The sequence below is a fragment of the Narcine bancroftii genome, chromosome 2 (assembly GCF_036971445.1).
Source record: "Narcine bancroftii isolate sNarBan1 chromosome 2, sNarBan1.hap1, whole genome shotgun sequence".
NCBI lineage: Eukaryota > Metazoa > Chordata > Chondrichthyes > Torpediniformes > Narcinidae > Narcine > Narcine bancroftii.
In genome coordinates, this window is record NC_091470.1 from 313,261,881 (window position 1) to 313,276,242 (window position 14,362).

The window sequence follows — 14,362 nt, forward strand, 5'->3', positions numbered from 1 at the left end:
CAACACTATTGTATTTTTAAAACAATAGTTTTAATTACTAATAATATAACACCAGAGGTTCGTTTGTATGTGCTGTGTGCGCATTACCCAAACCATAACAGCTTAGGGACAATTCTGAAAAGTCACTTCAAAGTTCAGTCTCAGATTTCCCGTGTTGAAACTCAGAACCTTTAAATTGATGTTCCAAAGTAATTACAAAGTAGATGAGACACCGAGTCATCAGACTTCTCAAAACTCATGAATCCTGAGAGTTGTTTCCGGAAAACTGTTCTTCAATCAAATGAGTTCACACCTCCACTCTTCCTTGCAAAGGGAAGACAAAACTTTTTTTTTAATTTATTTAAGATTTTATAACATGAATAACATATAGGATTACATTAAAAAAAATTAAGAATAAAATAATAAAATTACAATTCAGTATCAGTAATCTAAATAAACTATACCCTCCCCAATAATTCTTTTTTCTTTGGCTTGGCTTCGCGGACGAAGATTTATGGAGGGGGTAAAAAGTCCACGTCAGCTGCAGGCTCGTTTGTGGCTGACCAGTCCGATGCGGGACAGGCAGACACGATTGCAGCGGTTGCAAGGGAAAATTGGTTGGTTGGGGTTGGGTGTTGGGTTTTTCCTCCTTTGCCTTTTGTCAGTGAGGTGGGCTCTGCGGTCTTCTTCAAAGGAGGCTGCTGCCCGCCAAACTGTGAGGCGCCAAGATGCACGGTTTGAGGCGTTATCAGCCCACTGGCGGTGGTCAATGTGGCAGGCACCAAGAGATTTCTTTAGGCAGTCCTTGTACCTTTTCTTTGGTGCACCTCTGTCACGGTGGCCAGTGGAGAGCTCGCCATATAATACGATCTTGGGAAGGCGATGGTCCTCCATTCTGGAGACGTGACCCATCCAGCGCAGCTGGATCTTCAGCAGCGTGGACTCGATGCTGTCGACCTCTGCCATCTCGAGTACCTTGACGTTAGGGGTGTGAGCGCTCCAATGGATGTTGAGGATGGAGCGGAGACAACGCTGGTGGAAGCGTTCTAGGAGCCGTAGGTGGTGCCGGTAGAGGACCCATGATTCGGAGCCGAACAGGAGTGTGGGTATGACAACGGCTCTGTATACGCTTATCTTTGTGAGGTTTTTCAGTTGGTTGTTTTTCCAGACTCTTTTGTGTAGTCTTCCAAAGGCGCTATTTGCCTTGGCGAGTCTGTTGTCTATCTCATTGTCGATCCTTGCATCTGATGAAATGGTGCAGCCGAGATAGGTAAACTGGTTGACCGTTTTGAGTTTTGTGTGCCCGATGGAGATGTGGGGGGGCTGGTAGTCATGGTGGGGAGCTGGCTGATGGAGGACCTCAGTTTTCTTCAGGCTGACTTCCAGGCCAAACATTTTGGCAGTTTCCGCAAAGCAGGACGTCAAGCGCTGAAGAGCTGGCTCTGAATGGGCAACTAAAGCGGCATCATCTGCAAAGAGTAGTTCACGGACAAGTTTCTCTTGTGTCTTGGTGTGAGCTTGCAGGCGCCTCAGATTGAAGAGACTGCCATCCGTGCGGTACCGGATGTAAACAGCGTCTTCATTGTTGGGGTCTTTCATGGCTTGGTTCAGCATCATGCTGAAGAAGATTGAAAAGAGGGTTGGTGCGAGAACACAGCCTTGCTTCACGCCATTGTTAATGGAGAAGGGTTCAGAGAGCTCATTGCTGTATCTGACCCGACCTTGTTGGTTTTCGTGCAGTTGGATAATCATGTTGAGGAACTTTGGGGGACATCCGATGCGCTCTAGTATTTGCCAAAGCCCTTTCCTGCTCACGGTGTCGAAGGCTTTGGTGAGGTCAACAAAGGTGATGTAGAGTCCTTTGTTTTGTTCTCTACACTTTTCTTGGAGCTGTCTGAGGGCAAAGACCATGTCAGTGGTTCCTCTGTTAGCGCGAAAGCCGCACTGTGATTCTGGGAGAATATTCTCAGCGACACTAGGTATTATTCTATTTAGTAGAATCCTAGCGAAGATTTTGCCTGCAATGGAGAGCAACGTGATTCCCCTGTAGTTTGAGCAGTCTGATTTCTCGCCTTTGTTTTTGTACAGGGTGATAATGGTGGCATCACGAAGATCCTGAGGCAGTTTACCTTGGTCCCAACAAAGCTTGAAAAACTCATGCAGTTTGGCATGCAGAGTTTTGCCGCCAGCCTTCCAGACTTCTGGGGGGATTCCATCCATACCTGCTGCTTTGCCACTTTTCAGTTGTTCGATTGCCTTATATGTCTCATCCAGGGTGGGAACCTCATCCAGCTCTAGCCTTAGGGGCTGTTGAGGGAGCTGGAGCAGGGCGGAATCTTGGACTGAGCGGTTGGTACTGAAAAGAGATTGGAAGTGTTCTGACCATCGGTTGAGGATGGAGATCTTGTCGCTGAGGAGGACTTTGCCGTCTGAGCTGCGCAGCGGGCTTTGGACTTGGGGTGAGGGGCCGTACACAGCCTTTAGAGCCTCGTAGAAACCCCTGAAGTCGCCAATGTCCGCGCTGAGCTGTGTTCGTTTGGCGAGGCTAGTCCACTCACCTTACAAAGCCGTCCTGTCCAGAGAAGAAACAAGCCTTCCGTCGCGCATGCAGCCATCTTCAGCGCAAACTCCGGGAGATCCTCCCCAATAATTATTACACATTAATAACCCAACTCAAATTAGTCCAACCCCCCCTTCCCCCAAAATAAAGAGTGAAGAACTAATAAAGTTAATAATATATGTGAGAAAAAAAACCCACTTACAAAAAAAACATAACCGATTAAAATACTAACAAAAAGAAAAGTAATTAATACTAAGATATCAGACTTAAAAAACATATTTAAATCAAACTTAAATGCATATATTTAACAAATGGAGTTAAGATGAAACATATATTTAACTCAAACTTAATATAAAAAATTAGTAAAGTAAGTAACATTATCTATCAAAAATTCTTAAACAATAATCAATTCTTAAAAAAATTGTAGCATGAAAAAAATGAAAAAAAACTTTCTCTATAGAGATAAACCTTCACCAAATATCAACTAACTTCACATCTATCATCATATTAGTCACATAAACCACCATCTTAAAACAAAATTCAAACCTCATTAATCATTGTACAATTCAATTTTAGTACTCTTCCACCATTTTTCCCTTTTACTCTTGAATAGTTATCCAATAAAAGCTCCAATACCACATTTAAATATCCCCAATCATTACGTTAAAATTCAGATATCCAAATAATAAAAACACATCTACAACGAAATCTATATCTTCAACAAATGGAGCATAAACCACAAACAAAATTCAAGCCTCATTAAGAATTGTACAATTCAATTTATAATTTTCACCATTATTCCCTTCGTTCTATAACTAAAATAGCAAAATAATATACACCAGAATTACCACTCCTTTCACCTTAAAGTTAAAGAAAAAATTAAAAACTTATCCATCCCATTCACATTTAAATTTCAGATATTCCTTATCTACTGAATAAACTTTACAAAAAAAACCACATCAATTTTTAATTTTTTTAAACAATCAAATACTTTCTTATGCTTTTTTTTTTATATTTAAACAAAAAAAAACCCCTTCACTCTTTAATCTAATAATACAAAAAAAGGAAGAAAAAAAACAGGTAGGAGGTTAAAAATACCCCCTCCCGTCTAAACCACGCAATGCGGTAACTCCCAAAATAAAAATGGGTGTGAGATAACTCACACATAGCAGATGACTTTCAGGAAATAGTGCCTATCCAGTTCTCTCCCCCAACTCTCACTTCATCTTAAACTAACATCATCATTATTTAATATCCCTTTTTTTCAAAAAAAACATTAGAAAAAAAAAGGAACAACTCTTCTTTTAATCAGCTCCAACTGCCGAGTCACCATTACAACCATTCCTTCTTGGAGCACGGCTCTTTTCTTCCATCTCTTGTCTCCTTGGAGATCGCGGCGGACTATGTCTCTGTTGAAACTGAGTAATTGGCAGCTCTTAAGCAAATGCTATAGCTTCCTTTGGAAAATCAAAGAACTTTGGTTGGTAACCATCTTAAAAAACCTTCAAAACAGCTGGATATCTAAAGGTTGCCTTGTAACCTTTCTTCCACAACAACTCTTTAGCAGGATTGAATTCCCGTCGTTGGAACATAACTTCTTGTCTCAAATCCGCATAGAAGAAAACTCGATTATTTTGAATCATCAAGGGTGATTTTCTCTGTTGTGCATTTCTAATAGCCACTCGTAAAATTATTTCTCTGTCGTATTTCAAGCAACGAACCAAAACAGGTCTTGGACTTTGACCTGAAATAGGTCTTCTACGCAAGGCTCTGTGAGCACGTTCCAGTATTATACCTTCCAGGAAATGTTCTTGACCCAGGACCTGCGAAATCCATTCAGTAAAAAATTTTCTTGGGTCTGGTCCCTCCATACCTTCCGGCAAATCAATAATCTTTATATTGTTCTGTCTGGATTGGTTTTCCAAATAATCAATCTTTTTCACCAAATTTTTATTTTGAGTTTGTAAGTCTTCAATCATTTTGGTCACATCAAAAACTTGATCCCGTATTTCGTCTATATCTTCTTCATACGAATTAAATTTATCTCTCACTTCAAGCTTAAAAGCTCCAAACTCAGCCATCTGTTGAGAATGTATTTTCACCAGAGTATTAAACCTAGTACCAAGTTCAGTCATAATCTTGGATAATCCCTGCATTGTATAAGATCATTTAGATTCAAGATTCACAAAAATCTTTTCAATTGGAAGAGATTTTGGCTCAACAGATTCCTGCTTCTTCTGCATGACCAAAGGATCTTCTGTTCCTTCCCTCATTCTGGTTGCCTTCCTTGTAGTATGACTGCGTGTGGAAACCCCAGCCACAGCCTCTCCAGCAGTGACTGGAGGACGGTGGCCGGGGTTTTCCCCAGTCCATAATGTATTAAGTTCTCCCAGTACATCAAGTTGTATAGGTTCTTCTATCTCAAGAGGTGCAGTTTGCAGCGCCACCTCTACAGTTGACAAATGCCTTTGAGTAACTCTTTGTTCTAAAGGCTGTTTGGCGCCCTCTTAGGGGGCTCTACCGATGTAACATAGAACTCTACATCCGAAAACTCCACCTCTCTCCTGGGATCCATTTCACGCTGAGTCCCGGTGTCTTTCCTGCAGGTAGGCTCCAAAACTGTAGTTTTTTGATGATCTGTTGTCATTTTTTTTTTGCTCTTTTTCACCAATTGTACCATAAGTTATATTAACAGCACTGAAATTATCTAAACTTTTAAAGAATTTTAACGGGCATTTCTAGACAAAACATAAGATAGAGTCAGGAGAGGACTGGAAGGCACGTCTGATCCTTACGCCATCTTGCCACGCCCCCCGGGAAGACAAAACTTGTGACTTCCATGATGCTTCCACGAACCTGATGCTTCCATGAACCAGGGAAAGATTAAATAAAATGACTATTAGAATAATCATGATCCAAATCCAGACAAGGGTAAATCAAAATGGCCATTATAATGGTCACAGCAATCACCGTTTCCCACTGACAAAGAGAAATAAACAGCAGTGTCCATCTCACACATTACTTCATTTCTGTCTTTTCAAATGACTGGCTGATGATATTGAATGCTACTTCTTCATGTGTCTCAATCACATGACTTGCTTGATCAATACTGGTTTCAGTTTCCATTTCGCAAAAGCATAAGTCATAGACCTATAACTTCTCTTCTCACCAGATGTCTGTTTCTTGGGTAAACAATCCAATATTATAGTCTTTAGTTGAGAGCATTAACTCTGTTTACAGCTTGGACTTGGATGCCTCTGCATCTATTCAAAATGTTATTATGAAATATGTGAGTGTTTGCACCATGTTCCAACCCCAAAGAAACTCACTAAAAAAAAGCCTGCAGCAGCACCGAGCCACATAGTCGTAGGTATAAAGGAGTAGAGAAGGGAGCTAAGAACGCAGCCCTGTGTTGCTCTGGTAAAGGGAGATTGTGGAGGAGATGTTCTTGCTAGTCCTCACTGATTGAAGTCTGGAGGTGAGGAAATCCATGATCCAATTACACAGTGGCATGTTGAGTCCCAGGTCAATTAGTTTTCAGGGGATGATGGTGTTAATGCCAAACTGTAGTCAATAAAGAGCATACTGATGAATGCATCTTTACTGTTCAGGTGTACCAGGGCTTTGTGTAGAGCCAGTGAGATGGGATCTGCCGTAGACCTTGTCACGGAAATGGAATTGGAAATGGTCCTGGTCGCCATTGATGATGTCAGCGGTGTGACATGCAGGGGAATAGCATTCATGCACGGTTGTGTTAAGTGTCAGTATACAGCGATGAATCTCAGATGTAGAAGGAGGAGTGAGAGTGACAGGATCACCCTTGTGGCAGTGAGCCATTGAGAAGGACAGAGGAGTTTAGCTGGGTGGTGTTCAGGGAGTTGAAGTATACAATGTTGTGTCCAGGGAAATAAAAGAAAGTCGACTTCATGATGTGCTGAAAGAAAGGAGAGAGTGTATTCTTTATTTGTTTGTAATCTGCGGTAAATCAGTGCCAATACAACCTGTTGCTAATATAGTCGAAATGCAACGGATCTATGTCACTGCTCAGGCAGTAGCTGACATGCTTCAACACCAGCCTTTCATAACTTTTCATCAGTGTTGATGTAAGTGTTACTGGTCGATAATTATTAAGGCAGGTTACTGCACTCTTCTTGGGCACCTGCTTGAAACAGGTAGGTTCCACACCCTGCTGGAATGAGATATTGAAGCTATCTGTGAATACATTGGCAAATTGTTCAGCATAGATTTTTAATACTTGGCCAGGTACTCTGTCCAGGCTGCAATGCTTTCCTCGGATTCACTCTCCTGAAGACAGCACACACATCATCTCTGATACAGACAGGATGGGATAATCAGGAAATGGGAGAGTGTGGAGGGCTGGTTCATCACTGTTACTGTCGTCAAATCAGGTGTAGAAGGCAGTGAGTTTCTCTGGGAGCAAAGCTTTGCCATATGTTACTTCACTGGATTTGGGTTGTAGCAGGTTATGGCATGTGGGCTCTGCCACAGCTGTCAGGTGTTCCTTGCTCTTTCCATTTTTTGCCAGAATCTCCACTTCATCAGGGATAAAGCTTTCGCAGGATATACCTGCTCCTTCTGTATTGATTTGGATATCTGGATTTAAATGCCTGTGATCTGTCTCTTAGTAGGTTCCAGGGCTTATGATTAGGGAAAACCATGAACGATTTGTTGGGGGGTGGGGGGGGGGGGGGGGGTGGAGGAGGATTGGCGAAATGTTTTGATAAAGTCTGTGACAGCCCTAGTGCAATCATTCAGATCTTCAGCTGAGTCCTTGAACAACACCCAATCCACTGATTCGAAGTTGTGAACCATTCTTCAGTCTCCTGTGACCAGCTGTTCTAAATAGAGATCCTTCCATTTTGAGGCTGTAGCTTCTGATTTTGGACTTTCCCATTGATGGAAACATCTTTTCCACATCCACTATCTGGTCCTTTCGATATTCAATAGGTTTTAATGGGGATTCTCCCCACCCCCCACAAATCCAGTGAATACAGGTTCAGAGCCATTCAACACTCCTCACATGTTAACCCTTTCATCTACAGGATCATTCTCTTAAATTTCCTCGACCCTCACTGATGCCAGCACATCCTTCCTTCGATGTGGGATCCAAAATTGCTCACAATTCTCAACATGTGGTTCAAGCCACATCTTATAAAGCTCATATTCTAGTCCTCTCTAAATGTACGATAGAAGAACAATGTTTCATATGCAAGGCTGCTGTTCATTGACTTCAGCTTGACATTTAATGTGATCATTCCCTAGAGGCTGGTGGAGAAGCTATCCTTGCCTGGACTCATCACCCCTCTCTGTAACTGGATTCTGGACTTCCTAATGGAAAAATTAGTCTGTTTTGGGTCGGCAGTAGAACTTAAGAGCACAGTCACACCTCAGGGCTGAATACTTCTGTTCAGATTAATGACCCATGATTGCAATGCCAGATTAATCTCCAAACTTTGCAGATGACACAGTAGTAGACGGCCTCATTAGCAACAAAGATGCTATACCACACAGAAGAGGTGGAAAATCTCATGAAATGGTACGAGAAAAACAACCCAAGTCTCAAACAAAGGAGATGATTATGGACTTCAAGAGGACCAAGGACGACCACCCTCCACTACACATTAATAGCTCCGTAGAGAGAGAGAGTAGAGAACACCAAGTTCCTTGAAGTCAGCCTATAACACATACTGGACAGGCAACATCTCTTCACTTGTCAGGAAGTCAAAACAGCAACCACACTTCATGAGAAGATGAGGCAAGTAAGGTTACCAGCCACCATCCTATCAACTTTCGGCAGGAGCTCGATTGAGCGCATCCTGGACAGCTCCATCAGTGTGGTTGCTGTCGAGCATTGGGTCAGAAGACAATCCACAGAACCACAAGAGTGGCAGAGAAGGTGACTGGAGTCGCCCTCCCCTCCATCAATGAGATCTACTGGGATCATTGTTTGAAGGCAGCTCACAAAAATCACTGAGGATCTCTATCATGTCACACACACACACTTTTCAGCTCCTACTGTTTGGAAAGAAATAAAGGAGTATCAGAGTCAGAACCATCAGGCTGAGAAACAGCTTCTTGCCAGGGGGAGTGAGACTGTTGATGGAGGAATGGTGCTCATACACACCCTCCGAGATTCTACTACTTATTTAGCAATATTTATTTTTCTATATGTATATACATTTTGCATATGTATTATTTGCCTGTATGTGCATTTGTATGTTTTTGCACCAAAGACCTGAGAACGCTGTTTTGTCAGGTTGCACTGTACAACTGAATAACAATAAACTTGAACTTCAATTATGTTGCATTTGCCTTCCTTACTTCAAACTCAATATGCAAATTAACTTTTAAGAAATCCTGCATAAAGATTATTTGGTCCTTTTGGATCTCTGCTTTTCTCCCCATTAGAAAATAATTTATTTGTTTATTCCTTCTCACAAAGTACATTTCCCTACACAGTCTTCCATCTGCCACTTTAGATAGAAGTTAGATCTTCATTCCCTGTAGTAGAGATTAATGGGGAACATATTTAGAGAATGCCTTTTGAGAGGTACAAGTGAGGAGACAGTGGCAGATATTCAAACCATTGATCTCAATGTTCAACAAGAGATTATCCCAAACAGAAAAGGAAATTTCATGAGAAAGGTGCATTCCATGGTTAGCAGAGGTTAAAGACAATGTTAAACCCAAAATTAAAACATAAAAAAATGGGAGGGGGTGGTTGTGGATCAGATAACTGAGGTGTTAGGATCCAGCAATAGTTGACTAAAAAGTTCATAAAAAGAGGGAATACAATTTTTTGAAAACTTTGGCTAATGGAACAAAAAGATTAAAATTTTCTATGGGTATTTTAATACAATGGACTGCAAGAAACTACCCCTTCGCCCAACCCCCGTAAATAAAGCTAGAGGACATAGATTTAGGGAAAAGGGTTAAGAAATTCAGAGGGGGTACAAGAGAGATCTTCTTCGACCATAAGGGTGATAAGTACCAGGAATGTACTGCCTGACAGCACTGAAACTGGGTCACTGATAGCATTCAAGTGTTGGAACACTTGAATTACTTGTGGCATGGAGGACTATGACCAAATGCAGTTTGAGGATGAACACCAGAAGTACTAATCAACATCTTCAATTTAAATGAGGGCAAACTCATGATGGCAGGAGGGAGTTGTCCAAGGTGAACTTTGCGTACAAGCCAGTATATGAACAGTGACAATATTCAAAAGCTGTTCAATAATGCTCAGCAGAAGTGTTCCCCCCCCCCACCCCGAAAGAAAGGATTCCATGACAAAGCAGCAAAATCTGTGATTACAAAAGAAGTCAAGGAAAAAGCAAAATTGTCAATTTGGTTATATTGAATTAAGCATGAAAGTCTGCAGATGCTACGATTATAGCAAAAACACACCGAAATGCAGGAGGAACTCAGCTGGTCTTTTCAGTGTCCGTAAAAAGCAAAGATATATTGCTGATGTTTCGGGCCTGATCCTTCTTCAAGGAATAAGCAGAATGAGCCAGAAGCAGGAAATCTCAGAAAGTCTCAGAATTCAGACAGTGGGGGAGGAATCCAGACCAACAACAGGTGTTAATTGGATATGGTCAGGGATGAGATAAGAATTTATCCTGCTTGAGTAAAAGGAGATAGGGAAGGGAGAGACAGAGCTGGGGGAAGTGATGTTGGGTGGGGTGTTGTTAAATGAAAGCCAGATAAGTTGATATTAATGTCATCTGGTTGTAGAGTGCCTAGCCGGAAGAGGAGATGTTGTTCCTCCAATTTGCAGGTGGTCTCAGTCTAGCAGTGCAAGAGTCTTGCAGATATGTCAGCATGAGAATGGGGTGGGGAATTGAAATGGGTAACCACTGGGAGATCCATGCTATTGCGGCAGACAGAGCCAATGTGCTAAAGACAGCCATCTCCCAGACTGCATCCAGTCTCTCCGACATAGAGGAGACCACAATTGGAGCACTGGATGTAGTAGATTACTCCTGCAGATTCACACAAAATGTTGATTCACTCAGAAGGACTGTTTAGGGCCATGAATGGTGGTGAGGGAGGAGGTGTGGATGCAAGTGGAGTATCTCATGGTATGTCCTAAGGGTACAATAGGTGGGGAGGGATTAGTGGACAAGGGAGTCATGAAGGGAGTAGTCCCTGCGGAAGGCAGAGAGGGGAATATGGGCCTAGAGGTGGGATCACTTAGTAAGTGGCAGAAATGGCGAAAGAGGATGTGTAAGAGATAGCCTGTCCTTCTTGCATGTAAGCATGGAGGGGGCCACGGCAAATGTGCGGTTAATGAAGGATATGCGATGAGCGCCAAATTGATGGTGGTAGAGGGAAAGCCAAATTGTTTGATGAAGGAGAATGTCTCTGAAGATCTGCATGGAAGTCCAGATCCTGGGTACAAATGTGATGGAGACAGAGGAATTAGGAGAATGGCATCCTTAGAGGGGACGGGGTATGAAGAGGTCAAGGTCGCTGTGGTTTTGTAGAAGATGTCTGTCAACAGTTTGTCTCACCAGATGGAGACAGAGAGAACAAGGAAAGGGAGAGTATTGCTAGAGATGGGCCAAATGAATTTGAGGTTGAGGTAGAAGTTGGCAGCAAAGAGGATGAAGACAATGAGCTCATCATCGGTACATGAGGCAGCACCAAAGTAGTCATCAAAAACATCATAAACATCAGCAATTTAGCTTTGTTTTTTATGGATGCTGAAAAAAAACCCAGCATTTTGGTATGTTTTAACTAGGTTATACCAACTGGCAAGGGCTAGTGGTGGACAAGGGGAATGAGGAGTTTTTAAAATCCAGCTACAAAATACCACAATAACAGCACACTAACAAATAGTAACATTTCCTATGTATATACAAATAGGAAGCTCAAGGAAGATTAGAAACAGATGAACAAGAGACAAGAACACTTCTGTAGGGTTTAAGAAATTAAATGAGTTAGGCAAAAGGAGAAATGGGATGTAATGTGGGCAATGAATATAGTAGATTTTTACAAGTGTATTAGTTACATCAAAAAGGCAACTCAAGCCCACTTGAGGATCTGACAAAATCAAAATTACATTCCAAGATTGACGATGTGGTAGGGGTAGAAATAGGCAAGTGTTGAGACAAGCTCAATGTGAAAATTAAAATTCAACTCCGAATCAACAGAACACCAAGGTTATCATCAATCAGGTTAAACTTAAATAAAAAAGCCAGGAGGATGTTTACAGCTTTGATGAATGTTTCCCCAATTAAGCATCACACCATTTGCTTTCCCCACTGATAAACATCAAAAACATACCCTCACATGTCAAAATTGAGTTTCATACAAGATCTTTCTTCAGTTCTTCCATAATAAGACTAACCTCTTCTATGGACAATGATCCAATTAGATACTGTTGGGTAATACAATGTTGGCTTTCCTTTTTGAAATTACAAATACTCCATCCAAGTGTAGAATAAAATGATCATGGTCAAGATTTGTACAAAAAAAACACTCAAGTGTTTGAAAGAATCAATTCTTATTTGAAAATATAACTTGCAGTTGTCTCATCCAAAGACTGATAAGATATTACCTTTGCTAAAATCTTGAGGATCCAGGGACAGGCTATATCCATGTAATGTTTCTAACAACAGCTTGTAGCAAGCTCTCCACCCAGGATCAACAATCGATGGTGTTACACATTGCATTGCAGCTACACGTTTGAAGAAGGCAGCCTTACGATGAAATCCTATCAAATCATACAGCTCAGAAAGAATACTGTATCGTTGTATCTTCTCCTCTTCAGAAAGCTACAAAGTAGGACAAATAATGTAAATTCTAAACATATATTGATTAATTAGTGTGGAATGCAGACAAATAATTTTACTTGGTGTTTAGTACAAAGCACTAATTCTAATTTTAATTCTGGCAAGTATAAAGAAATTCCACAGGATAGGTCAAAAGAAGCAAGACTAGTAGCCTTGCAAAACAATCAAAAGGCTTGAACATTCAAAACTAGAGGACAATCAAGTTTATTCTATGAAAGTCATGAAGTATCAAATGAGCTTTTCAATTATGAATTGAAAAAAAAATTAAAACTGTACCTGGCCAAGATTGATGTACACAGCATTCTGAAGGAATTCGGAGGCTTCCATACTTTTCTTCTGAATGGCCAGCACCCTAACAGCCTTCACACATGCTTCTAGTTCAATCACACCAGCATTTTTGTACTGTAAAGTAGCATTAATGTAAACCATTTTACATTGTGCTGTATATTTCCTCCTCCTCAAAATAAAACTACATTCTAATTAATTCAAACATTGCGGCTAATTCATGATAAACATCAAAGTTCCTATAATCCAAATTACTAGTTCATTTACCATCAAAACTTATTACTGACTGATTTGAAATATTTGATAATACCAAATCCAAATGGGCCATTATTGTTCAAATATATAAAGCATACAATTCAGCAGATGTCACCTTCAAAATGTGAATTAATAAAAATTCATTGAATATTTAGAGAGAACATTCAATTGAGAAAAATTTTGTGCCATTATATACAGACCTCCAGGTATTTTAAGTTAAATTAGTGAAGCATGCATGCAGAACATATTTATTCTTCGAGAAAATTGACAATTTTGCCACACAACAGTTACTCTTAGATTCCAAGTCACATGTAACATTACTGGGTAGCATAACTGCACAAACAGAACAGCTGTTGCCTCACGTCTCCACACCCCATGGCCTCATCCTGAGTTTGGGTCTTGCCTACGTGGAGTTTCCATACTTGCTCCATGATCAAATGGTTTATCTCCAACTGCTCTAGCTTCTTCCCACATCCCAAAGACACATGGATGGGTAGGTTAATTACACAGATAAAGCGGCCCCGGTGTGGTAAAGTCTGGAGGGAGTTGACCAGTATGTGGAGAACACAATAGTTGCTTGATTGTTGGCACTGATCAAATGGGCCAAATGGCTGCAAGACGGACTATGTAACTCAAGCTGCCATCTAAAGATTTAAGTCAGTGAATTTACAGTTTTCCAGCAGCAGATAATACCTTACATAAATTAAAGAGAACAGAAGTGACATGACCAAGTTTAATTCACAAATGAACATACATTTGATAAATATCAATTTTCCTGTTGCTAAAATCCTCAGTAATATTGCAGATCATGCAAATGTCTGATTTTCAAAACACTTTTCAATTTGTGATTTGCTAAATGGAAATGACCATCAAACCACCATTGACAGATATTTGTTTAAATATCAGCCAATTCAAAATAGGCACCATCACAAATTGTAACATGCTTACTCTGCTCAACAGAACGACAGAGTCAGTTAAGAAGGGCAGACTGACTAACATTTTGAAAAATCAAATCTGCATAGGCAGGAAACCTGCTCTTAAAACAAAAATTCTGGAAGTACTCAGCACAACAGACAACAGACAACAGTGTGGACAAAGAGTTGAAGTTTCAGGTCAAAGATCCAGCATCAGAACTTATTGAGAACAAAACTTCCCACCTCCACACATCAAGTTGTAGCCTTTTCTACATTGTTGGCTTGAAGAGCTATTTTATTTAAATAGATAGATATGAATCCACCTACTTTGACTCAATGGTTCTCTCAAATTATGTCATGTTTCAGTTTAGAGAAAGTTAGGAGTCGTACAAGTGTGTTAAATTTGAGGAGTCTTGGCGACCTTTTATAAAATATTTCCACATGACTTAGTATAATTATTTTCCCTTCCAGACTATATTTAATTTTATTTCTTCTCTCTTCTCTCTTTGGGGTGATGAGAACATATTTGTTCATTGTGGTGTCATCCA

General features: G+C 40.6%; 1 protein-coding gene across 13 annotated transcripts in view; it reads right to left on the reverse strand.

Moving 5' to 3' along the window:
* trappc9 (trafficking protein particle complex subunit 9) overlaps positions 1-14,362 on the reverse strand; it is a 650,990-nt gene that overhangs the window by 549,808 nt on the left and 86,820 nt on the right. For all 13 annotated transcript variants that reach the window (XR_011352375.1, XM_069921673.1, XM_069921672.1 and 10 more), the window contains 2 exons: positions 12,637-12,762; positions 12,126-12,342 (listed from right to left, as the gene is read on the reverse strand). Coding sequence is in view for 12 of the 13 variants with exons in the window: in XM_069921673.1 (XP_069777774.1) it covers positions 12,126-12,342; positions 12,637-12,762 (343 nt within the window). In the remaining variant the exon portion in view is untranslated. The remainder of the gene's footprint in view (positions 1-12,125; positions 12,343-12,636; positions 12,763-14,362) is intronic.